Below are 26,951 nucleotides of genomic sequence, written 5' to 3'. Positions count from 1 at the left end.
AATAAATACAAAAAATACAAATACAAATAAATACATAGATATACAATATTCATGTATACAATATTAACGGAAAGAAAAAGTTCCTAAAATTAGCATTTACCCATTAACAAACACAACCAAACAGTATACACATCAATCAACGCTCACCCTCACAACAACATAATGTTTCCTGTTTTTTTTCCTACTCTATTTCATTTAGAAAACAAGCTGGGTGCAACATACACATCCTAGTCCCTGATAAGACTACTATGTTTAGGCAACTTTGGTTTCTAAACCCACCCACCCCCATCCCCAAACCAAAAATGCTAACATTTCACATAACTTTCACACCACTTGCAAACAACTGACTCAAATATGGGCAGTGGGAGGAAGCAGACAAGGGAGAAGAGGAGGCAAGATGGCTGCCTTTATAGGAAAAGGAGCTACAGATGCTACTGAGGGTCCAACTGGAGGAAAGCAAAATGCCTGCTGATTTGGCAATGTACAAGTTGCTAGTGATAAAAACTAGAGCTTCAAGCTGGGCAGTGATGGCGCACGCCCTTAATCCCAGCACTTGGGAGGCAGAGGCAGGTGGATTTCTGAGTTTGAGGCCAGCCTGGTCTACAGAGTGAGTTCCAGGTCAGCCAGGGCTACACAGAGAAACCCTGTCTCGAAAAAAAAAAAGAAGAAGAAGCAGACAGGAGACAGGAGGGCTAGAGAGCTGGCTCAGCAGTTAGGGGCACTGGCTGATCTTTTAAAGGTCCATAGTTCAATTCCCTGTAACCACAAAGAGGCTCACAACTATCTATAATGGGATTTGATGACCTCTTTTGGCATGCAAGTGTACATGCAGAAGTACTCAAATATATTTTAAAAGAAAGAAACAAGCAACTTCTGCAACTTAATGTACCAGTGTAGGCTGATATTCATAGGTCTTCTTTATTCTTAGGAGAAAGAGAGACTTGGAGGACAGGAGGAAGGGGAAACTGCGATACAGAAGTTAGTTACAGGTAGAGATGCTGTAAGAGTTAACATAGAAAGAAGAAACTGGTAGAGATGCTGTAAGAGTCCTGGATGATGATCCCAGATTGCCAGTGTCAGTTAGAAGCTACATATACTAATCTTCAGCAGATATCAGAAAGGGAAAAAGACTTAGATGGAAGATGCCAAGGATCAGAAAGGAGCATGTGTAATACTGCATTGAGTGAAGTTAGAAGCCTTTAATTTTTCTGTACAGGGTAGCCAGAAAAGTGCGACAGATGCTCTGGAAATGGAGTTACAGCTGTTTATGAGCAGCCCTGTGGGTGCTGGGAATCAAACTTAGGTTCTCTGTAGAGGAGCCAGTGATCTATGGAGTGTCTGAGCCACCTTTCCAACCTCCTGCTTTTCACTCTTTATTTTGAAGCATGATTGGACTAAACTGCCCAGGCTGGCTTTAAACTCTCTCTGTATTCAAACTAGTGAGTTTCCTGCTTCAGCCTTTCAAGTAGCTGAGACTATGGGCCTATGCTACCATCTTTTGTTTGATTGAAATGGGGGATCTTGGCCTTGATCTCATGGTCCTCCTGCCTCTAAAGTGCTGGTGGTTTGGAGGTCCTGAATTCAACCCCCAACACAACCAAACTGAGGTGAGAGAAGTGTTAGGATTTTTTAGTTAAGGTTTTACTACACAGCCCAGGTTGACCTCAAACTCAGTGCAAACTTTCCTTTAAAAAAAATATACACACACACACATATATATATGAATGATTAGATCCTATTTCAGATGGTCGTGGGTAGCCATGTAGTTGGTGGGAATTGAACTCAGGACCTTTGGAAGATCAGCCAGTGCTCTTAACCCTCTTAGTCAGCTCTCTAGCCCCATCTCAATCTTTCTTCATCAGCCTCCCCAAGTACTGAGATCACAGGAATGAATCATGGCTTTAAAACAAACAAAACTTAAGGAAGACTTAGGAAAGACTAAAATAAAAGAGAAATAGAAATGCTGTCAGGAAAGGCAGCAGAGATCACCTGGGTTGGGAAGGACATTAGCAAGAGCATCTGGCTCCTTGGAGAAGGAATGGGGGACAATAAGCTGAGACGTTAAACCCAAAGAAGAAAGAGTGGGCATGCTGAATGCAAGGCAAAGATTCCCTCCATAGGGGTTGCCAGTGGAAGGTAGCACAAAAGAGCAGGGTTTGGAGTAGAAGATGTCAGGTAAGGGGTGAGCAGCCAAAGAATGAGTTTCACACTGCATGCCTAGGGTGGGACAGGAAAGCCTGAAGAGAAAACAGATACCTGAAGCAGACCTTAGAACCCAAGGCAAACCTGAGCGTGAGGCTTAGCAGGCTGCCACGGTAAGCACTGCTGAGGTGGAACACCAGCTCTCTCTCGCAAATGTGAGATTCTCTGCAGTGCAGTGCAATAAAGGCAAGCATGGAGGTCCAACAGGTTCAGCATGGCAGGGTTACAGGTAAGCACAGGACTGACATCAGAAGGAAGCACTGGGGCTGTATGTATGGAGGAATGCCTGCAGGCATAGCTGGTCCATTAGAAGGATGGCCAGTGGAGAATATTCATGGGACAGACAATGTCTGCACTACAGACCTCCAAGAAATCAAAGTAACTGCTTAAGCCCCACATGACAAAGAGGGTTCCTACCACCTCTTGGAGACAGCCAGGACACACTTATGGGAGAGGTCATCAGAAGGAATAATTGGGAACGCTCAGGAGAGATTCAGTGGAGAACAGAATATCTTGGCCACAGAACAATGACAGGGGTCAGAAGGGACTCATGTTACATGTAACATGTTACAGAATCTTGGCATAATGAGGCAAGAAGCTGACAGCCCACAGACCAGGATGAAGGTTGGGGTTTCTCTTGTTAAATGTTTGGATGCAAGATGGAAGAAGCAGGAGACAGCAGCACTTGTGAACAGCTAGATAGAAAATGTCCTCTGCAGAGGGCATGAAGGGATGACCTGTGGGCTCTGGAGCAATAGTGAGAAGAGGAGGACAATTATAATTTTGGCATTTATGTATGCACGTGTTTGTATGTGTGTGCATGCACATGTAGAAGATAAATTTTGAGTTCTTTCCTTCCACTATGTGGGTTTGGGGATAAAACAGGTGGCAACAAGCACCTTTACTTGCTCAACCATCTCACCAAGGGTGTGAGATGTTGAGGAATTCAATGAGGAATGGAAACCAACTCTCCCACACTCTGTAACTTTGTACATGCCAACCCCAAATCACAGGAAAAGTCAGATCCCTGTGGAGCAGGTCTTGAGAAGGGGAGGGACAGCTTTGATTGTCTGTCTTTGAGCATGGCAGCTGAAACCCAAGGGAGGAATGAACAAGAATGTGGGTGCCAGCAGGCAAAGCAGCAAATTTCTGGGACAGGGGGGCTCTGCTACTGCAGCTGCAACCTGACAGGGAAAGGGGGAAGCACCAGCTTACAGTCCAGAACCTTCCAGGGGTGGCCAGCTGGCCATGCGACATTGACCATCTTGTGCACACAAGTGTCCCTTCCCTGTAAGTCTAAAGACACAGGAGAATCGTCACTAGGTGCCCACACTCCACAGCTCATTTCACATCTGGAGTCTCAAGGTCCCTCGAATGCATGTGTCTCGGTGTCATTGGCTCCATTTCAGAATCTGGGAAGAAGCCTTTCCAACCTGGCTACCAAACCCAGGACAAGCACTGCCACTTCCTAGGGGCAAGAGTACCAGTCAGACGACCAGGCAATGATCTGCTTCCTAATGATGGCGAGACACTGCCAGGAGAGACAGATGCCTCTACAGCAGAGTATCAGACATTATTACCTAAGTCTGCATCTCTCAGAATCTCAAACACTGCTTAGAAACTGTCACTACAGACAACTCGGACTCCCTACCCTAAGGAGTTAGGAAGCCCCTTGCGGCTCAGCCTTAGTGAGCTGGTTTCAACTGGTCCAGAGCCCTTCTTTTGAAAAAGATAAATATAGAGTACAGAAACCAGGTCTGCCAAACCACAGTTTGGTAGGGCTGAACACCACCAGTTTACAGCTCATGCAAATGAGAAGGGACTTCGATTACTTACTTGAAATTCATTTTCATTCTGAGCTTGTTCGGATCCCTCTTTATTACAGGACCTCTATGAATGAGAAAAAGCAAACACTTCCGGTGAGATGGAGCACTCTGAGCAGACACTAACTTTGCAACCACAGAATGGGTGTTCACAAAACACCTCAGATATTTAACAAGGGCTCTTGGCCCCCCAGGTGACCAGCATAGTCTAAAGGCACCAGCAGTCTCCAGCACTTGTGCCAAAACCTTCAAATGCTTCATCTTTTTACAAGGAAAGGGATGTACTGCTGAGACCAAATAGCTGTGCCTCTCATGGCTGTCCCCATGTACCTTTCACAATTTCACTGTTAGAGGAAAGTCACTAGAGAGTGCTCTCTTCCAATCGGGCCTTCTAAAGCTCTGCCTGAATTAGCTATGTGGTTCTCTCAAGCGAACCTGCAAAACAGGAATGTGAACACACCTGTGGAGGGCTGCAGGCAGCAGACAGCATGGACAGAAAGGACAGCACGAAGCAGGTGATAAAGCGGGTGAGCTCTACGCACCTGCCACTTGCCCAGACTAGCCCTTTGCTCCAACCAGTCGAAGTTCAATCTCAACTGTTCCTCTTACAAACAGAGGACAGTGCATTTAACAAAGCCCTAGGATTAGCTGATAACTGCCACATTAATTTCCTTAATGAAATTGCAAATTACTGGCAACCAGGCTTCTAACAATAAGAACAGACTGGATCATCGACTGGGGTTAAGAGCTTGGGCTATTTCTTAAAGCTCCCCCACCCCAAGTGCTTTAAATGGAAACACTGTCTTAGTAATAATGGGAAGGGAAAAAATAAAATCAGAATATAAGAGTTTTGTCAAAATTGTACAGTCAGCTGCCTTCAAAACTGTTGTCTTACAATTACATCAGGTTTACTTGAGCCAAACCCAAAAGGTGTCCTGTAAAGGAAACCTCCATAGAAGAATTTTAAGCTAACAGATTCTTGAACAGCCCATAAAAAACATACCTTGCCATTCCACAGCTTTATCAAAAACACCTGTACCAAGGGTGGAAAGTGTGGACAGGAAAAAAAAATGCCACGTTAAGCAACACCGGCTACTCTAGCAGCATTCAAAACACCCTGTGATAAAGCAACCGCTCTCACCATCATATGCCAATAACATTCCAACAGATATCTTAATGTGTTTGGTATAAAACGTACATTTATCTTACTTCTTTATAAAAGCAGACAGTGTAAACATCCATGTTCATAAAGCTATCTGCAAGAGGCTCCTAACACTGGTGCTTACACATAGGAACATACCATGCGGGTGAGTACATCTCTAACAGAGCATTAAGAACATACATGGGTGCTACTTTCATCTGTGTAATCTGCATTTCTCTGATGAAAATCTAGATGTTATAGGTTAAATCCCGTTACAATGAAAGGTACAAAAACCAAACTATACCAAGAGCCCTTGCCCTTTGCTGACAGTGTGAGGAGACTCAGGATTAGAAAGCTTTACCGCTTCTTATACAGAGCACTCTGGCACTGGCCCCATCGTTTTGGTATCACCCAGCAGTTTATCTCAAGGGATCTATGGGTTCCTCATGAATGACAGGCTCTGCTTTTTTACTGTTAGTGCTCCCTCAAAGCACACACAAACAATCCTGATGCTTCTTTGCTGTGGCTGGTGTAGGCAAGCAAGCACTATACTGTGCTGCACATGGTAAACATGCTCAAGGAGTCACCAAGTGCCTCAGAGCTGACTCAGGATGGGGGAACTGACTGCATGTCAATCAGGAGACCCAATGGGGCTAAATGTCTCTGTGCTTTTTTTTCTTCAAGGAAAGTTATAAACAAAACAAGTTCTATGGTCTGATAGTTACATACTAATACACTGTAGAAAGTCAGGACAAATGAAGAATTTTCACATCCTCTGACTGCTGTAACGGGATTTGACCTGTACAAAACCCTAAGTGACTATGGTTATTCCTAGGCTGTTCCTGCTCTAACCGTATCTTAGGGAAACAGTTAACAGGTTGTTAGCTAACAGAAGTCCTTTCCCTGTCTAATGGTGCTCTCCAAACAAGTCACTTTACCTAAAAATACGAACTAGCTTAGTCCCAAAACCGCTCCTTTTAAAAATAGTGTTAACAATACCAGGACATCAATTCCATTGCTCCTTTCCCACACCCACTCACCCCATCCTGTTCCAAGTGGAACCTATGATCTATACCATAAGAGCACCATCACAAAGACAAGACGGACTTCTGTATTCCCATGTTCTATTTCCTCAGTACAGAATGAGCTGGAACTGGGAAGAAAGGACAGGAAATCTCAAAGCAGGAAGAGAGATGGGCCATGAACTTGTGTAAAGGCAGACACCTTCTAGGGTGCACCAAGCAGCCACCTACTTTGTGTGGGAGTCCCAAAGACTGTCCAGACAGAAAGCAAATTAGGAATTTAGAATGTGTACTAATTAATTTATTTTACTGACAGAATTTTATTTAAGACAGGTATTAAAATACTTTGTTTAAACATTGAGTACAACTTTATATTTTCCTCCAACTAACTTGAAAGTTACCCAAATTTGAATATCAGTTACTTTATTATCTGTGTGTGTGCTGGAGGTCAGAGAGCAACTTGCTCTCTCCTTCCACTGTGGTTCCGGAGATTCAGCTCAGGCTATCAGGTTAGTGTGGCAAACGCTTTTATTCCCTAAGCCTCTCCATGGCCCTATGTAATATCTATTTATGTGTAGTCTTAAAATTTTTTATTCTATGCTTTTATTTTTAATCATGTGTGTATGTGTGTGTTTGAATGAAGATATGAACATGTGTGTCTGATGACTGTTGAAGCTAGAAGGTGTTTCCCTGAAGTGGTTCCCAGAACTGGAGTTATACTTGACTGTGAGCCATCACGTAGGTGCTAGGAACTGAGCCTGGGTCCTCTGCGTGTACTTTAAGATGTCTTAACTACTAAGCTGGCTCCCCTGTCCCTGTAAAGATTCTTTTTATTGATCTATTCTTAAATTTAAAATAAAAATGTATTAAAATATAAATTCTGGGCCAGGCAGTGGAAAGGACAGAAGGTAGGAAAGAAAGGAAAGGAGAGGAGAGGAGAGCCTAACTAAATAGTCTGTTTCTTCTGGAATAAGCCAACGCCCAAGCAGGACTAAGCAGAACCTGAGCAGCTTCTCGTCTGCAGTCTACTAGGATCCCAGGAAAGAAGGAGCGAGCGACCTCTGGCTGAGTGCCAGAAGCCCTTGCTGTGCAGCCCAGGCCTGGCTGTGAAGACCTGAAGTCTTCACTCCAGCTCAACAACCACAGCTTTTGTTGTTCTTGCTTAGTTTTTTAATGTTTTAGAAAAAAGATCTCAGTATGTTCCTCAATGGCCTGGAACTTAGGGATCTTCCTGCCTCCTGCCTTCTGAATGCTGAGATTAAAGGCCTGAACTATCATGTCTGCCAAGAGACATCCTAACATGGAAGTATTGCCAAAATTCTGAACAGTCCCTGCTACTAATTAATGTTATTGTTCCATCTCAGGTGAGGGTACAAAAACAAAAACAAAAAAACTAAACAAACCAGAGTTGGGGCTTTCACAAAGCCATGGACTCAAATAACATGCTTTTACTTTTTATTTGTTATTGCTATGTATGTGCACATATATGTGTATGAATGTAGATGTTCACAATCTGTGATGTCCCTGTGGCAGTCAGAAGACAATTTTCAGGAGTCAGTTCTCTTCCTCCATCTTGGGTTTAAGCCTGCTGGGAGAGCTTTTGCTCACTGACTCACTTGCTGGCCCTCAACACTTTGTAGCATGTGTGCTCCTCAGTATTATTATAGGCCTTCCTCCTCCTTGGTTTCAATAGTAAAATAAAAGAAAAATGTTTTTTTTTTGTTTGTTTTTTTCCCCAGCAATGTCAAAATACATTACAGAACAGGTTACAAGATCTCAATGCAATGCAATGGTTTAAAATGCAGCTTATATAGCTAGCTCATGGGATCTAAACAAGTCATTTCTATGACTATTCTAGTCCACCTTCCTGGGCATGAGTTGTCTTTAACATAGCTGACTTCATGAATATGGGTGACAGATCAGAGCCTCTAAGAGGCCTTGGGGACATATGCCAACATTGGCAAGTGGAAGCCAGAAACTGGAGGCTCCTTTCAGCACATTCTCAGGGTTCAGGTCTTTTCCAGTCAATCTGGTGACTGACCTGAGGCTTCCTGCATTTCCAAGGGTTGTAAGTGTCTTTTTCCAAGAGTGTCTCACCTCTCTGGTCTGGCATACTTCCAGGGTAGGTCAATACTGCTAGGCTTCACACAGGAAATGGCACCCAGTGCTGAGGGTGAAGAAGGGTGTCTATCTTTACCCCACCACCAATAGATATACGTGCATGGTGTGCTGGAGGGAGAACCTGAGCACTGCAACTGCACCCGGAAATTGAAGCCATGAATTTTGAGTATTATTAAATGTTTGTCATTTTCTACTGAGGAAACAGAAGATAGGGTTTCTAGTTTGCCCTGGACAAAAAAAAGAAGAAAGGGGAAAAAAAGCAAAAGGAAAAGGTATTTCAATATATAACATTCTGAAATCTTAATCACTGCTCCTCTTTAAGCACAGAACTGTAGCTGCTGCTACTTAACAAGCATTACAATTTTCTTTTTAAAAAGCATTTCTTGAATCCAAAAACTAAATAAAGAAATGAAAGCTGTAGAGAATGCTCCAACTTCAGAGATCTCATACTATACCGTGAATCGTGTCTGTCACCTGGAAACCAGAGTGCTCCAGGCACGATCGCATGGACAAGCCTGCAGCAGAGAACACATGCACACAGCTAAAGTGGTACATTACCCCCCACACCCTTCATTCCCCCAATACATTCCTTCCCAGAGAGGGGTGGGCTGTGGTCAAGCCATCATTCCAGAGACAAGATCTGCATTGGTTTTGTGCTAAAATCCCCAACACTTACGACCAGCAAGACAAAAACACTTTGAATACGCCAAAATTAGACAGTCAGTCTGTGGTTTATTTAGTTACCTAAAGGCACCAAAGCAGGTATTGAAGGACAATAGGTAGTGATTTGGCAACCACGTCTGGAGAGCATTAGCTGAGAAATGCTAGTGGGTGCCCATGATGGGAGTGTTTCAGTTCTGAGAATGAGGTTCCAGCTGCCAGAGACAGATGTAATTACACTGTTCTTGAAGCACAGGGGATCTTTGTTAACCAAACAACTTGAACTCATAATGACATTAATGTAACAAGGAAAAGATGGCAGTTCCCAGACCTCAATGCCAGGGCCTCGCTCTCCACCAGTCACTGCACAAAGTATGACCTGAATTCTTCACAGAAATATTCATGGACAACTAATTTCTCAGTACCCAATAGTTCTGTACTGATTATGTATAAGCTACTCTTACTGTGGTTTAATTTTTAAACTGTAATTAAGAGAAAATAAGAATACATTGTGTTTTCTTCTGAACTCAAAAGGGACAATGTTCTAAATTATAATCTTTGGATCAGTGATACATATCTGCTTTGTGCCTTGATACCTTTAATTATATTATAGTTAGTATTCAAACAAGCAGTAATATTAGCCTTCTGTTATTGTTTTGCAGACAGTACTGGAAGGAGCTCTTTGATGTGTTAGACATTCATGCCCAGGCTGTCTACAGTGGTGAGGCCAGTCCCGCTATTCGTGCAGAGGATCTGGCCTAACAGTCACGGTTCTGACACAGGGAAAATGAGGCACCTCTGAGCCTTCTGCCAACTGCAATAGCTGACACCACACGGACAATACATACTGACATTTGTGTCTCCCACAATTCATGATAAATAAACTACTTATCTGTAATCAACTAAACTTACTTCTTTGCTAAAGGATGCTGCAGAGCTCATGTTCCTTTCCAGTATCAAAGAAAAAATTCAAGTTACACTGACATCTGGCTCAAGATGTCTACGCGCTCTTCTAATAATTATATTGCCATCCAAAGTGGAAAAGGTTCCACTATTTTCTTTTCAAATTTTCTACTCAACTATTTTAGTTCACAGTAATTTTATACTTGAGCTTTGTTTTCATTACCTATCTAATAAAAACATCCTCTTCATTAAAATTGAAGCTAGGTTATGTAAAGCCACTAAATTGTGCTGCCATGTTAAAAACAACCTAGTATGTTCCTGTTTCAAAATTTCCTATAAATATTGCACAGTGTGTGGCCCTTGTCTCATCTTGTGCTCATATTTTCAAAAGAAACTCTTACCCTTTTTAAACCAAGGACTTTTGCATATGCCCATAAAACTCACAGAAATCCTAAACAGAACCTGAAGACACAATTGGGAAGTTTGCTTATGTTTTATATAAAAGAGAATAAGGGGAATAGGAAGAGACAGATGTTTGTTTGGGGGGACACAAACTGTGGGCCTTAACCCAGAGGGTTAACCCAGGTAACCCAGAGTTACCTCTTGGTTTTCTTGTACCCTTAGAACTGCACCAAAGAGCAGTCATTTCACTGTGACTATAGGAATAAAGGACATTAGAATCTCAAAATACCAGGATGAGAAGTGAAAAGGCTAAGAAGCAGTTAGTTATTCTAAACCAAACAGTTATGGATCAAAGAATAAGCTTAAGAAATATTTCCATTTAGTATCTGATTCTCAGAAGAAGTTCAAAATGCTTAAAGCAAGAACGGAAAAGGGAGAGAAAAAAAAGAACGGGAAAAGGGAATGGAAGGACATACTAAATTAAATCCATCCTAAAATTACGCAATCGTCAAAAAATTCTGAAAAATAACTAAGTCTGCCATTATGTGTAGTAGTCCTCAACTAATCCTCTTCGAGAGAGAGGAAGGTGTGGCCCTCAGAAGTTACTTATGGCACTGACACAGCTGGCTAGGGAGACACTTGTGTCTGGATAAACACACGAAAGATGGGGGCTTCCACATGTAATAGAGATAAAAAAGAAGAAAAACAGAATTTAACTAAACTCTCCTTTAGTGCAGAGGTTTACTAAAGCAATGGGATTTATTGTTTACTAGGGTAATGACACTCCTGTTTTTCTCAGCTACATGTGAAAATGACAGTTTACTATGACTGTTGGCAAGGTTGTTATTATGATAATAAACCCCTCACCATAGACCTTAAATATTTCCTTCCATGATAGCTCAATTCATTAGCTTAATTTGAAAGTTCTAAAAGAGAAAAATAAAATAAAATTTAAGACTGTTTTGAAAAAACTGTCTGCAAAGAATTAAAATCCATGGTATAGTCCTGGCATGGTGCCACGGAAGCCCAACATACATTTCTGGCTTGGCTCTCACATGTGTTCCTCCTTTCTACTCTCTGCTACACAGCCATTTTCAGCATTCCTGAATTTGATTCCTCTCACTGTGTTCTCACAATATCCCCAATGGCCAGCAGCTATTAATATCCAAAACTCCAAGCTGGCAGCAAATATCCCTGCTAGACCCTGCAGAGTTTGAGAACTCCCCTCCCTCAAAAAAATGCAATTTGGGGGGCTGGGAGATAGATCAGTGGTTAAGAACACTGACTGTGCTTCCAGAGGTCCCGGGTTCAATTCCCAGCAACCACATGGTGGCTCACAACCATCTATACTGGGATCTGATACCCTCTTCTGGTGTATCTAAAGGCAGCTAGAATGTATATATATAATAATTAATCTTCTTTAAAAATGCAACTTGAAGCTGAAATTCATGACTTAACTATTTAAACTTTGGTAGGAAAACTGCACTTAAGCTAACTATATTAATTATATGAAAATATGAATTCTCAGCTATGAAACAAATGAAAAACCTTTTTCCGTCAAAAATTTTTACTTTTGGGCTGGTGAGATGGCTCAGTGGGTAAGAGCACCCGACTGCTCTTCCGAAGGTCAAGTTCAAATCCCAGCAAAAAAAGAGTTCAAATCCCAGCAACCACATGGTGGCTCACAACCATCCGTAACAAAATCTGACTCCCTCTTCTGGAGTGTCTGAAGACGGCAACAGTGTACTTACATATAATAAATAAATTAATTAAAAAAAAAAAATTTTTTTTACTTTCTATTACATCAAAGTGAGACTGCTTGGTATATGCTTTTCCCTCCCTCTTTTCTTTTCTTTCTCTTTCTTTCTTTCTTTCTTTCTTTCCCTTTCTTTCTTTCTCTTTCTTTCCTTTTCTTTCTATCTTTTTCTTTCTATCTTTCTTCCTTCCTTCCCTTCCTTTCCCTTCTCTTTTTTCTTTTCTTCTTTTCTTTTCTTTGGTTTTTCCAGACAGGAATTCCTGGCTGTCCTGGACCCACTGTGTAGACCAGGCTGGCTTCGAACTCAGAGATCAGCCTGCCTCTGCCTCCTGAGAGCTGGGATTAAAGGTTTTTGCTACCACTGCCCAGTCTGGTGTGTGATTCTTTTGTTTTGTTTTGTTTTGTTTTGTTTGTTTGTTTTTTCGAGACAGGATTTCTCTGTGTAGCCCTGGCTGTCCTGGAACTCACTCTGTAGACCAGGCTGGCCTCGAACTCAGAAATCCACCTGCCTCTGCCTCCCGAGTGCTGGGATTAAAGGCGTGCGCCACCACGCCTGGCTTGGTATGTGGTTCTTATGTGCTAAGATACGGCATGCACCTTTCTACTCAGAGGCTGGCAAACATGGCCTCCAACTATTACAGTGGGATCTCACTTCAGAAATGGAAGATTTAACATTTTCCTAACTACAAAAAAAAGAATCTGGAGAGATGTACCTCTCCCTAATTCAAACGGTCTGTTTGTAAAGTACATTCTCTTCTATCAGAGGGTAAGAGCTAATGAATTCTACCTTAGATAGACTTAACCACTTGCTACTTAAATCTCGTCTTTACATCTAATTTAGTGCTCTCACTGTTGTTGCTCATGCACTCAACTTCAGTGCACGTGTGGGGTCAGGAGTCTCAGGACGTGGTTCTCCTTCTGCCATGGGTCTCAGAGACTAAACTTGAGCCACCTGGCAGCAGGCCCTTTACCCACTAAGCCATCTTGCTAGTCCACATTCTGCTATTTATTTTTGAGCTACCTAACAGTATATGTGTTTTTCTCAAAAAATAAACTGAGGTATAGAATTCTGTTTGAAAAAACCTGTTTGCAGACACTTGCATTATCTTAACTATGTAAGACTTTCTATGACACCTACACAGAGTTCAGCTATCCAGTAGACTAACGTCCAAGTCCATGTGACAGTGTCAATTTGAATAGAATGTAAATTCAGTTCATCAGCCACACACATTTGTCGCATTTCAAGTGGTGACAACCTTACTAGACCAACTGTCAAGCACAGTTGCAGAGCATGTCAAAGCTCTCATTAGTGCAGCAAGGTCTAGACATGGCGGCTCAGGCCTATAATCCCAGTATTTATAACTTGGAGGCCAAGACAAGGGCACTGCTGTTGAGTTTGAGTGTAGCCTGCTTGGGCTACAGTGTGGAGAGATCCTGTCTCAAAAAAACAAAATGAAAGTTTTAGTGTAACACATGGAAGAACATACTGTGAGCATTTAAAATGCTTCTACTAGGGCTAGAGATGGCTCCGTGGTTAAGGACACTGCTGTTCCAGAGAACCTGGGTTCAAATTCTAGCATCCACACGACAGCTCACAACATGCCGAAAACTCCAGTTTCCGGGGACCTGCTACCTTCTTTCATCTCCTTGGGCACAAACCCAGTGCACATACACCCATACACATAAAATAATACTTTTTTTAAAAAAGAAAAAAGAAAATGCTTCTACTTAATTTGTGCATAGAAGTGGCAGATTCGATAGATTAGATTTAACAGAAGTGACTTCAGCAGCTATCTAAAAGTGCTGCTGAGATAGGAAATGCTTTAAAAGATAAGACTGGAGCACATCAGACAGCGATTCTCAAAGGAAAAAGAATAAGATTGTTTCATTAAATGTGCCTAAAGGACACCATTTTTTTTTTTTCAAAAACTATGCTTTAAAATGTTACTTTTGGGCTAGAGATGACACAGTGGTTGAACGCACGAGTGATCTTCTAGAGGTTCAGAGTTCGATTCCCAGCACCTACACAGCAGTTCACAAAGTTCTCTAACTGCAGACCTAGGGGATCTGGTGCCTTCTTCTGGCCTTCAAAGGAACCAGGCATGCAAGTGACATACAGACAGACATGCATGCAAAGCATTCACACACACTAAATAGATTTTTAAAAAACAAAGCAAAACTACAGTTTGGCAGCAAGCTTAGTGGTACGTGGCTGTAATCACAGAATGCAGGAGACCAAAACAGGAGGATCTCAAGTCTAAGACCAGTCTGGATTAATATAGTGAGTCCCAGGCATCATGGGCTACAGTGAAATCCTGCCTCATAAATAAATAGATAGATAGATAGATAGATAGATAGATAGATAGATAGATAGATAACAATTATTATTAATCTAACAAATTCAAAGCTTTAAAGAACTCTCAGAGAAATGTTAATAATTCAACCATTCACCTGCACTGAAGTCATACTTTAACTGTAACATTCTTTAAAACTCAAACAATTCAAACAGGATGCTAATACTTGTACATACTTTAAGAGCAGTTGCTCTTGCAGAGAGGCTAAGTAAAATTCCCAGCACCTACATAGTAGCTCACAACCATTTTAACGCCAGTCCTGGGGTTTCTGATGCCCTCTTCTGGCCTCCACAGGTACTGCATGCATATGATAGCCAAACACACACAGGCAAACAACCATATGCATAAAATCAAAATATTTTAAATAAAAATTGTATAAACAGGATAAAATATTGCTGATTAGGTCTAAAATACCTTCCCCACGTTAAAATTTATCAGCTAAAAATAAGCTGAAAAGTTCAATGAAGAAATCACTATCAAAGGTCAACCTTGATTTCTCTAGGTCCTAGTTTACTAATTAATATTAGACTGTATACAATAAGCCAAGTGTGCAGCCCAATTAAAATAAAAGCAGTTAAGTATCTTTAGTACATGTCTATAGTACTTAGGATCTCTTTGCAGGTATCTTAGGAAAGAGTGGCATGTCAGTGGACCAACCCCTCCCAGGTGAACCCTGGACTCACCATCTTTAAGATTGCCCCATAGAGCCGCAAGAGCACTTTCCGAGGCTCATCGCCAACGCTGGCTATGGAGTCTGGCAGGGAGCACTGGAACAGCATGTTACTGAGACCACCCCTGCAAGAGAATACACAGAAGGGAAGCTCAGACATTCTTCTTCGGTGAATACAGACAAGCTGACGGATACTCATCTGAATCTTGGTGTATTCTCTCAGGATATTTGAAATGTGAACTCCCATTTTCAAACAAATGAATTCTATTAAACAGATAAATCCTCAATCTGTTTTTTCTAGAGTTGGACCCATTGAATCACCCTCATGTAACTCATGTGAGAAGGACCAAGGAAGAAGCCCCTTAGCACTAATGGGATGCTCAGATGCTTCTCTGCAAATCAATATAGCCTACCATTTCCATTATATTATTGTGATCACTATCAAAATCTTTGGACATGCCAGGTGGTGGTGGCGAACGCCTTTAATCCCAGCACTCGGGAGGCAGAGGCAGGTGGATTTCTGAGTTCGAGGCCAGCCTGGTCTACAAAGTGGGTTCCAGGACAGCCAGGGCTACACAGAGAAACCCTGTCTCAAAAAACAAAAAAAAATCTTTGGACAATTTTTTTTCATTGGTAGGGTGTTTTCCACTGAGTAGATGTGGAGATCAGAGGACAACCTGACAAAACCTAGTACTGTCCTTCTATTATGTGGGTCTCAGGGGTCAGTCATGTTAGGTTTGGAGGTGGTGACCTTGTCTAGTAAATGTTCCTTGCCCAGGTGGGACAATCTTAAGACTTCTCCTAGGCTTTTCAATTTGGTGTGTGAATCTAAGACTTAACTATTTTATGCTAAGGTTAGTAAAAACACCAATCATTTTTAAGTAAGTCTTTAAAAGAAAAAACAATCTACATTAGGGGATTTCAGGAGATAATAATGACCTACAGTCAGTCATATTCAGCTCCCACCCCTAAACCCAAAAGCAAATTCCAGGCTCTTTAAACAGTAAGCAGGAGGCAAATCAGCTGCCGTGGCTGGAGAAGACCAGGGACCGAAGACAGTTCTTAAAATGAACAGATGACACAAAATTCTGTACAATTATGAACTACAGATAAAAGGGACTTCAATTGTAGTTCCCTAATTCCTATTCTGATTCCCATTCAAGATCTGAGAACCCCAAGGGGAGGGGGGACCTGGAGATGTGGCTCAGCGGTTAAGAGCGCACTGACTGCTCTCCCAGAGTTCAATTCCCAGCAACCACATGGTGGATCACAACCATCTGTATGTAGTGGGAATCCAACGCCCTCTTCTGGTGTGTCTGAAGACAGTGACAGTGTACTTATATACATAAAAATAAATAAATAACTTTTTTAAGGGAAAAAAAAGGATCTAAGAACCTCAAGCTGGGCTAGAACTATCTCCAGGTATATATATACCACCGTACCCAGTTTGATTTTTTCCCCCTTAATCAGTTAAAAGCTTCTAAATACTCCTATACAACTGTACTTAAGCTTTTGTTTGTTTTGTTTAGGCTTTTGAAGACCATGTATGCCAGGCTGGTCTCAAGCTCACTTCACTATGTAGTGATGGCTGGCTTTGAACTCCTCATTCTCCTACTAAGATAACTCTCACCTCCCAAAGCCCCAGGCAGTTGGAGCACACCTAGTTGAAGTTTTTCAGTAAGCTGATAAAAACATCCTCAATGTCTAGGAATGACAGCAAGAGTGTATATAGGTTTATTCCCAGAAGACTAGGCAATTGTCACTTTAGTTTAAAAGCCCAGAAAGAAGTCACCAGGGAGAAGAATAAGCAGCTTTCCTCTTCCTAAACTAAGCTGGGGGACGCCTCCCTCTGCTGGGCTTATCACAATTCCCCACCATATGCAGCTACAGCCAACAGGAGCTTCTGACTACCAAGCAACAGGGTAAGCCCTCTTTTTTTTTCCTGTCACACACTCTCCAAAGCTTAGTCAAATAAATGCCAGCGCAGATGAACTACTGTTCTAAACTGTGTGACTTGACTCCAAGTTTGTCTTCACAGTCACAAAAGGCAGGCATGCTAGCAGAGCCAAAAACAAGCTCACAATTCAGGCACCCTTGGTCTATGGTGTTACCTGACGTCCTGGTTAGGCAACACACTGCAATGAATAAGCTGTCTGTTACAGTTTGATGTTAGTCAAAATGACTGAAATAGGGTCATTACACCAGTAGCCGAAGAACTATGAGAAACTAACCAAGGAAAAAACCAGTGACCAACGAGTCAAATCCTATAACTGGCAACAAGATCTGCTCCCAACAAAGGCCATAGAAATGACTGTTAAAATGCAACTGCCATATAAAATTATCAAAAACATCATAGGTAAAAATCTAGATACGATTTCTCAAGGAGATCAAAGACTTTGAACCCACAAATTTTTCAGCATCTTGTATAGCATTTTACAATGAACATGAGTCCCAATACAGCATAGCAAGCACAAGATACTGAAGCCAAAATCAAAAACACCAGCATAACCAGTAGGAAATACCAAAGAACAGCAGAGCCAGGTAGATCTCTGTGAGTTCTAAAGCCAGCCAAGAATACATAATAAAGAAAAAATAATTCTTGAGTTACGTTTGTAACTACTGGGTTTGTTTTATTTTCTTGGGTGTTCAATCCCACAAAAATTAAATAAATAAGTAAGTGAATAGATTTGAAAGTATGCATACAGAAGATTCACAGACTTTACTGGACTAGAGTCATCATTGTGCACATATCACTGTAGCTGCAGGAAGGGCAAGAAGTTACATAGAGAAAAATGTTTATTAAATTATGAAATGCTTTTGATTCTTATAATCTTGCTTTTTCTTACCTCATACTTCTCTTTAAAAATATAGGGTTGGTGGCACTGGCCTTTAACCCCAGTGTTAGGTTTCAGGTGGTTCATATATCCAGAAATCAACACATGCTGGACTGCTGAAGCATTTCTGTAGTTAGATAAAAGCCAGCATTCCTTCAGAACTTGTAAAATTGGTTCCTGTCTGTGTCACCCAAAAGGAATAATTTCCCTTACCTCTGGCAGAAGCCATGTAAAAGCCAGAAAAGTAATACTTGCATATAATCCCAGTGTGTCTGTCAAGATGAAGGGTAGAGACAGGAGAATCCCCAAAAGCTCATGGGCCAGCTGCCTAATTATATATATATATATACAGTGAAGAAAACCTGCCTCAAACAAAGGCAAATGTTGAGGTCCAACCTGAGGTTGTCCTCTAATGTGTGTGTGTGTGTAGAGAGGGAGAGGAAGGAGGAGGAGGAGGAGGAGGAGAACTACTAGAGTTTCAACCAAGTAGCACATGCCTTAAATCTCAGTACTTGGAAAGCAGAGGCAGGTGGATCTCTGTGTTTGAGACTAGTCTGATCTACTGAGCGAGTTCCAGGACAGCTAGGAAACCCTGTCTCAAAAAACAAAACAAAACAAAACAAAACAAAACAAAACAAAACAAAAACAAAACAGAAAGCCAAAAAATAAAACAAGGAACCAAGAATTGGCTGGCTTGCTTCCTTCTCTCAACTTGTCCTCCTCAAGATTCCTTCAGAGGAAGAAAGAAAACAGTGTTCCCCGTGGGAGGTAAAGAGACCTGTCTTCTGACTTCAAAGGCAGTGTCAGCTCAAGGGCAGCAAATACCAGTCATCCAGGAGACTTAAGAGTGGGCACTGATTCCCTCACACAGCAACAAAACCCCAGCTGGAGTTCCAGAAGATAACAGGATGGCCATGCCCTTGGCAGGTGTAAACAAATAATGTCCCTCTGTCTCACCAGCTTCAAAGCCCTTCAGGAGGAGAGACTGTTCTTTCTGCAGCCACAGGGAGCCTTGCTGTCAAAGTACAGGGAAGTCAAACACAGGCAGTTTCTCAAACCTTGGCAGCCTATTTACCCTTTGTACCAATCACTGGACACCAGGAAGCAGAGGCAGGAAGATCTCTTGTGAATTCAAGGCCAGCAAGGGCTTCATAGTGAGACCTTTACAAAAAGAAAATAAAAAACAAAAACAACCCTAACAAAACTAAACTAAACAAAACAAAACAAAAAAAAACCCCTCAAAAGTCTCAAATCAGTCTAAAGCCAGCAAATTTGAGTCCAGCCTGATTTATATAAGTCTCAAAATCAAAATTTGCTAACTAAGTGTAGTGGCACATCTGTTTAACCTTAGTGCTATAGCTGTTATCAGATAGATACACCAGAAGAGGGCATCAGATCCCACTGCAGGTGGTTGTGAGCCACCATGTGGTTGCTGGGATTTGAACTCAGGACCTCTGGAAGAGCAGTCAGTGCTCTTAACAACTGCCGAGCCATCTCTCCAGCCCTTGGTTTACTTTTAAAAATTATAGTTAGAGACAGAGGAAGGTTGATCTCTATAGGTTTGAGGCCAGCCTGATCTATATAGTAAGTTCTTGGTCAATCAAGGCTACACAGAGAGACCCTGTCTAAAAAAAATTCAGTGTGTGTGTGTGTGTGTGTGTATCCATTCAGCACTGGGCAGCACAGGACACAGGACCCTCTGGGCTTGCTGACTAGCCAGCCTTGGCAGATTGGTGAGTTCTACATTTAGTAAAAGATGCTATCTAAAATATAGGGTGCAGGGCTAGAGAGATGGCTTAATAATGGTTAAGAACACTGACTGCTCTTTCAAAGGACCTGGATTCACTTCCCAACACCCATATGGGAGCTCACAACTGTCTGTAACTCCAGTTCCAGGGAACCCAACACCCTCACACAGACATATAAGCAGGCAAAACACCAATGCACATAAAATAGAAATATATCATTAAAAACAAAGTTGGAAAGTGATTAAAGACAATGCTAGATATTGACTCTACACAGATGCATACACATATAATTTTTAAAAGTAAACCAAGGGCTGGAGAGATGGCTCAGTGGTTAAGAGCACAGACTGCTCTTCTAGAGGTCCTGAGTTCAATTCCCAGCAACCACATGTTGGCTCACAACCATCTGCAATGGGATCTGATGCTCTCTTCTGGTGTATCTATCTGATGACAGCTACAGTGTACTCATAGAAGTAAATAAACCATTAAAAAAAAAGTAAACCAAAAGGGATAGTGATTATGGTCAAATATGTGAAAATAAAGTAGCCTGCCTTTGACTACTTTTCCACCTTTCAGAGTTCAGGTGTACTCTCCCCATTTCACATGTATTCCTCCTAGCCCAATCACAGAGCTAACCTCCTAGTCCTTATGAAAGAATGAAAGAAAGGAAGAAAGAAAGAAAAAGAAAAATCTATCTTTTATTCTATGTGTACAGGTGTTGTCTGTATGTATGCACAGAGTATGTGGCTGGTATCCAACGAGGTCAGAAGAGGGTGTTGGTTCTCTCCCACTAGTGTTACAAATAAATGGTCAGCAACCAGTACCACTAAGGACTGAGTCTCATCTCTCTAGTCCCCACCCACCCCGCAGACCTTACTTTCTAAGTGTTCTGCCATCAGGATGGAGGCTACTGCAATACTAATAAATACAATGAGAAGGATTAAAAAGTGCATTGGGAAAGACTCTGTATGAAAAACTAAAAATAAGGGCCTCCCTAACTTAAAAGACAGGAGACCTAGAAAGAAGCTGGCCGACAAGGCTCCAGTGGAAGGGAAGGCCAGCAAAAATGAGGTCCGGTGGTGCATGCATTACCTCTGCACTCAAGCAAAGGCAGGGAGAGTTCTCAGTTGGAGGCCAGCCTGGTCTCCACAGCAAGTCTAAGGCCAGACATGACTATATAGTGAGACCCTGTTGCAAAAATAGCCAAGCAGTGGTGGCAAATGCCTTTAATCCCAATACTCAAGAAACAGAGACAGGTGGATCTCTGTGAGCTTGAGGCCAGTCTGGTATATACAACAAGTTCCAGGGCAGTTTCAGGACAATACAGAGAAACCCTGTCTCGAAAAACCAACAATAATACTAATACTAATAATTAATTAATTTAAGATCAACAACAGAACAAAAGTGTCAGTGCAGAAACTGGACAAGCCAAGAGACAAGGTGCAAGGGCATCGAAGGAACAAGGAGAGGAAAAACACCTACACTATTCCAACCAAAAGTACCTAAGTACAGCTCAGCTTAGGGGTAGCCATATGCTCAGAACTCCCACCAAAGTGAAAAATGATGCTACATTCAGATTTCCAGTTTCCAGTATGTCATACAGAAAGAGCCACTCAGCCGGGCATGGTGGCGCACGCCTTTAATTCCAAGCACTCAGGAGGCAGAGGCAGGCGGAGTTCGAGGCCAGCCTGGTCTACAAAGTGAGTTCCAGGACAGCCAGGGCTATACAGAGAAACCCTGTCTGGAAAAACAAACAAACAAACAAACAAACAAACAAACAAACAAACAGAAAGAACCACTCAATCCAAACAAGAAAAAGCTTTTCTTAGATTTATCAATGAGGTGAGGTTGCAAGCAGACTGATCCCCAAAAAGTAGACAAGCTGGCAGAAGCAAAGCAGAAACCCATACAGCACCTACAGGTCAGAAAACCCTCATAATTGACAAACTGTTGGAAGCTCTGTGTGAACAACTCACAACTTCAGGGATGAAAGGGTATGCAAGTGTGTACCTAAAATCCCAGTACTTGGGTCCCAGGGCTACACAGAACCAAGCAAGCAAGCAAAGAAAGGAAGGGAAAGAGTGAGAGTTGGGGAGGGGGACTTACTTCAGGCAGTACTCCAGTTAGTGCTCAGCCTGCAGTCCTCTTAACAGTACATTCAAACTATTTTTAAAGATGGGATCTACAGAGAGTGATGTGTCCAGTTAAGAGCACTTTGCTGTTCTTGCAAAAGATGTCAATTCACTTCCCAGCACCCACACCTCCAATTAGGCAGCTCACAACTGCCTGTAATTTCAGCTCCAGAGGATCCAATACCCACCTTCTGGACTTTCCTGTAAGCAAGCATTTTCTCTCTCTCTCTCTCTCTTTCTCTCTCTCTCTCTCTCTCTCTCTCTCTCTCTCTCTCTCTCTCACACACACACACACACACACACACACACACACACACACCCACCCACTAAAATAAACCTTTGCTGGACTGTGATGTGATCCCACCACTCAGGAGGCAGAGGCAGTTGGATCTCTGAGTCTATAGCCAGCTTGGTCTACAGAGTGAGGTCCAGGACCACCAGGGCTACACAGAGAAACCCTGTCTTGAAAATAAATATAAATCAATAAATAAACCTTTAACAGAGAGGGGGAAGAAAGAAAATGGGCTTATTGTGATCCTGTCCAATCAGTGGCCTCTCAACCGCCACGTCTGAATTCCATGGGAGAAGAAGCACCTGGAAGCCCATGGGCAAGGCACCTCTGCCAAGGACCTGGAAGCCCACAGGCAAGGCAGCTCTGCCAAGGACCTGGAAGCCCACGGGCAAGGCAGCTCTGCCAAGGACCTGGAGTCCAAGCATCTGTAGGACCTGAGTTAAGTATTTATTTAAAAAAAAAAAAATCACAGGCATGTAGTGCATACACATACATGCAAGCAAAACACTCATAAACTACAAATTATTTTTTAATTAAAAAAAGGAATCCTATTTACTACTAGAAATGTAAGCTCCTCTTTTATACGTTGAGGAGTCTATAGCAAAATAAAATAGGATATAGAAAAAAAAGTTCTGATAATCAACAAATGAATTATAAAATTTATAAAAAGGCAAAAAATACAATTTGCCAAAACAGTTTTGGAAATGAAGAAAAGAATCAGAGCTAACACTATCACCCTTTAGAACTACACTAATTAGGAGGGAGGCTCAACAGTTAAGAGCACTTGCTTGTCTTACAGAACACCCAGGCTCTGTTCCCAGTATCATAATAGCAGCTCATAAACACCCATAAGTCCAGTTACAAGGGATCAGGTACCATCCTCGATACCCTCCTCGGCTGGTCTCCATGGACAGTGCGCACACTTACAGTGCAGGCAGACTCATACACATAAAATAAAAATAAATAAAAAAATAGCCAGGTTTATTGGCACATACTTTCAATCTCAGCACTTGAGACCAAGATCTCTTTGAGTTCAAGGCCAGTCTAGTCTATAGTAGTGAGTTCTAGGCCAATCAAAGTTATATAGTGAGAATATGTCTCAAAAAATTAAACAAAACATGTTGATAAAAATAAACCTGGAAAAAGACCACAATAATCAATACAAGTGCAAAATTTCTTGACTAAAGACTTGGCACACACAAAACAGAGAGCCCACAAACAGAAGCAATCTTGACGAGAGCAAGAGCCACACCATAGAGAAAAATAGGAAGGACTTCTGACAACTAGTCTTGAAACAACCGGATATCCACATGCATACACACATAAAAGAATCCAGAAACAAACACTTTTAAGAAAATAAACCTCAAATGAATCAAACACCTAAATGTAAAATGCAAAACAGTAAAATTTCTGCACACCAACATAAAATCCAGATGATGCTAAGTCTGATCATAATTTTTTAGTTAACACAATGAAGGCAAGACCCAAGGTCAGGTGTTGAGTGCACACTCTGGCTTGAGTTCAATTCCTAATACTGAAAAAAATAAAGACAAAAAAGAAAAGCCAGGCTCTGAGATTATTACCTGTAATCAATCCCACAACTTTGGAGGGTGAGACTACTGAGAATTGGAGGCCAGCCTACAGAGTGAGACCCAACAATCCCCACCAACAAAAAACAAACAAACAGACTAAAAAGAAAGCCAAACCAAGTAGAAGTTAGAGAGGTCAGTTTTCAGTACAGAAGACCCTATACCAAAAAGTGATGGATGTGAAATGCTCTCTAGGACTCAGTCCTACCACAACGTAGAAACAAGCCTACAGCCAAGCATGTTAAATACTGATGTCAAGGCCAGTAGCTGGAGAGGAAATGTAGATGGGGGAGGAGTTCCCTCTTTCTGGTTCTCCCTAAGAAAGGCCTTGAAGCAGGAATTCTAAAAGCAGTCAACAGGGAAAGGACTGCCAAGCAGAGGGCAGGAGCAAGGAAAAGCCGGGTGCTGAGACACAGCACTCATTCAGAAGCAGGGCCAATGCAAGGAGCTCAGGCGCTGGGGCTGGGGGAGGGGCGGTCTTAAAAGAGTAACAAAAAGTTCCAGGTAGACTGGAGCCCAAGCTTAGAGCATGCAAATAATTTTAGGTTTTATTTCCTAGCTACAAAAGCCATGGAAGCAACGGATAGCCCCTGAGAATCCCCTGGCAACAGGATGGAGAATGAACTAGATAGAAGGTAGTACACATAAATTGCTTAAATTAAATGCCCTGGGACCTCCTGTTACCATGTGACTAAGCAAAAGGTATTTCTGAGTGTCCCCGGTCTTAGAGACCACAATAGAGACACTTCTGGGGAATAAACAGGCTGAAGGGATTGGAGCCTGCTACTATTAAGGCTAGGACAGAAAGTACATTCTGAGGTGGGAAGGAGCCAAAAGCTTAACCCTGGGACACGCTGAATGAACTGAGGTGTATAAACCAGGAAGATGGAACGGAGCCAGCTAAGCCACTAACTTAGGTAGCTACCACCCACTTCCCCACATCCTAAATCACCTTCTCTCCTTATTCAACAGCGTCTGTAACCACGGACTACCCTGTTTACAGCACGCCACATTTTAAAAGATACTGCAATCCAAAAGGAAAGGCCTGCCTTCAAGACTCTTAGAGGAAAAAAAGAAAACCCCAAAATATTCTCCATACTTTTGCAATGACTGGTTTGAGCAAAACAGATTTAACTTATGAGTGACACAGTCCATAGAGACAACCACAAGCTCACTTTGTAGACCAGGCTGGCCTTGAACTCAGAAATTCGCCTGCCTCTGCCTCCCAAGTGCTGGGATTAAAGGTGTGCGCCACCATGCCGGGCTTAAGATTCGTCTTTCTAAGGCTGGGTACAGGGCTGTCCAAACAGACCCCAGGGCCAATGTAGAAGAGGGGAACACCAGAGAGCTATCAATGGACTTCGGGCAAGTCACTCCTCTAGAGCATTGGTTTGGACTGATGAAAAAAGGTCTCGGGCTGGTGAGATGGCTCAGTGGGTAAGAGCACCCGACTGCTCTTCCGAAGGTCCAGAGTTCAAATCCCAGCAACCACATGGTGGCTCACAACCATCCGTAACAAGATCTGACTCCCTCTTCTGGTGTGTCTGAAGACAGCTACAGTGTATTATACATATAATAAATAAATAAATCTTTAAAAAAAAAAAGAAAAAAGAAAAAAGGTCTCATGTAATCCAGGCTCGTCTCCAACTTCAAAGCTGCTATAGCCCAGGCTAGCCTTTAACTCCTGATACTTCTACCTCCCCTCCCAAGTGTGGGACAAGCACATCCCCTCAGGCCTCGCTTTACTTCCATAGGGAGAAGGAAGACCGTGCCACAGTAATCGTTACCATTCTCCTGGTAAGAACTGCTAAGCCTGTCAGGGGACAAGTTTGGGGACAAATTTTTCTAGGACGCTCAACAATGATTTGAGTATCTGTGGTCTTCTTTTTCCACTTCCTACCAACTATATTTTAAATACCTGCTCATAAACCTCTGACATAGTCTCAGATCCATGAGGCACCTGAACATTGAAAGGCAAAGAGGAAGTGCAGTCCATCTAAGAGTTAACTTTGCTGCATTCATGACTCTGGTGAGAGACTGGGCACAGAAAAGGAGTCAAATGACTACAACTGGATTTGAGGATTATTTGTGGCAGCCAGCCAGCCAGTTTCTAGACACTTGGCACTCAACTGGGTCAACCAATCAAACAGAAACTGGTAGAAAATGACCAAATGGGTTTTTAAAGGTCAAAAAAACCCAACCCGTATTCAATACTGAATGCTAAGCACTTGTGCAAAAATGGCAAGGGTACAGTTACATTTCTCTAGTAAGTCTAAATACATAAAAAACTATTTTCTAATCTAAGGTGAAATATATTTAAACGTAAAAGAAGTGGGGAACGCCAGGCATGGCAGCAGATGCTTTTAATCCCAGCACTAGGGGAGGCAGTGGATTTCTGTGAGTCTGAGACCAGCTAGCTTGTCTACATAGTGAGTTCCAAGACAACCCGACCTGCATGGTGTGTGTGTGTGTGAATATGCTTGCTTATAGGATCCTCATTGGTTCAAGGCCAGGCTCCAATACCTAAGGATGTTCATGATCACTCTGCCCACAGGAGATTCTTTTTTTTTTTTTTTTTTGGTTTTTCGAGACAGGGTTTCTCTGTATAGCCCTGGCTGTCCTGGAGCTCACTTTGTAGACCAGGCTGGCCTTGAACTCAGAAATTCGCCTGCCTCTGCCTCCCAAGTGCTGGATTAAAGGTGTGCGCCACCATGCCCGGCTTGAGATTGAGGAGGAGGAATTCATTTTACTTCACAATGATTTGTGGAGCCACACCTCCAGACGCTGGCCAGTAACACGGGTACACGACACGAGCCTCAGAAAGACAGGAGTGATTGCTACCTTCCAATAACACACATCAATTTCCTTCTACCTCTTTTGGAGACAGTGTCTTGCTATGTAGCTCTGGCTGGTCTGAAACTTACTATGTAGGCCAAACTGGCCTCAATAATAAAGAGATCCGCCTGCTTCTGCTCACTGAGTGCCAAAGGTGAATTTCTGGAGCGGGAGGGGGTTGTGATCAAACTACAGACTAGAAGTACTACAAGGAAAAGTTCCCCGGGGATTTTTCCTCCCTCTTTTTCTTTTTCTTTTCTTTTTTTTTTTTTTTTTTTTTTTGTTTGTTTGTTTTTTCGAGACAGGGTTTCTCTGTGTAGCCCTGGCTGTCCTGGAACTCACTCTGTAGACCAGGCTGGCCTTGAACTCAGAAATCCGCCTGCCTCTGCCTGCGGAGTGCTGGGATTAAAGGCTTGCGCCACCACGCCCGGCTCCTCCCTCTTTTTCTAAAGCCCAGCCACAACATCCCT

At 42.3% G+C, this 26,951-nt stretch overlaps 1 protein-coding gene across 18 annotated transcripts in view; it reads right to left on the bottom strand.

Moving 5' to 3' along the window:
* Positions 1–26,951, bottom strand: part of Chka (choline kinase alpha) — a 42,785-nt gene that overhangs the window by 14,543 nt on the left and 1,291 nt on the right. For 3 of the 18 annotated variants that reach the window (XR_003952740.1, NM_001271496.1, XM_006531648.3), the window contains exons 2-3: positions 15,068–15,179; positions 4,039–4,092 (exon numbers count right to left, since the gene is read on the bottom strand). Coding sequence is in view for 3 of the 18 variants with exons in the window: in NM_001271496.1 (NP_001258425.1) it covers positions 4,039–4,092; positions 15,068–15,179 (166 nt within the window). In the remaining 15 variants the exon portion in view is untranslated. Of the gene's footprint in view, positions 1–4,038; positions 5,059–8,764; positions 15,027–15,067; positions 15,180–26,951 lie in introns of those variants that run through there. The other 15 variants (XM_030250726.1, XM_030250725.1, XM_030250728.1 and 12 more) reach the window with 10 other exon arrangements.

Source organism: Mus musculus, chromosome 19 (assembly GCF_000001635.26).
Source record: "Mus musculus strain C57BL/6J chromosome 19, GRCm38.p6 C57BL/6J".
NCBI classification, from domain to species: Eukaryota; Metazoa; Chordata; class Mammalia; order Rodentia; family Muridae; genus Mus; species Mus musculus.
This window is presented reverse-complemented; position numbering and strand designations above follow the sequence as displayed.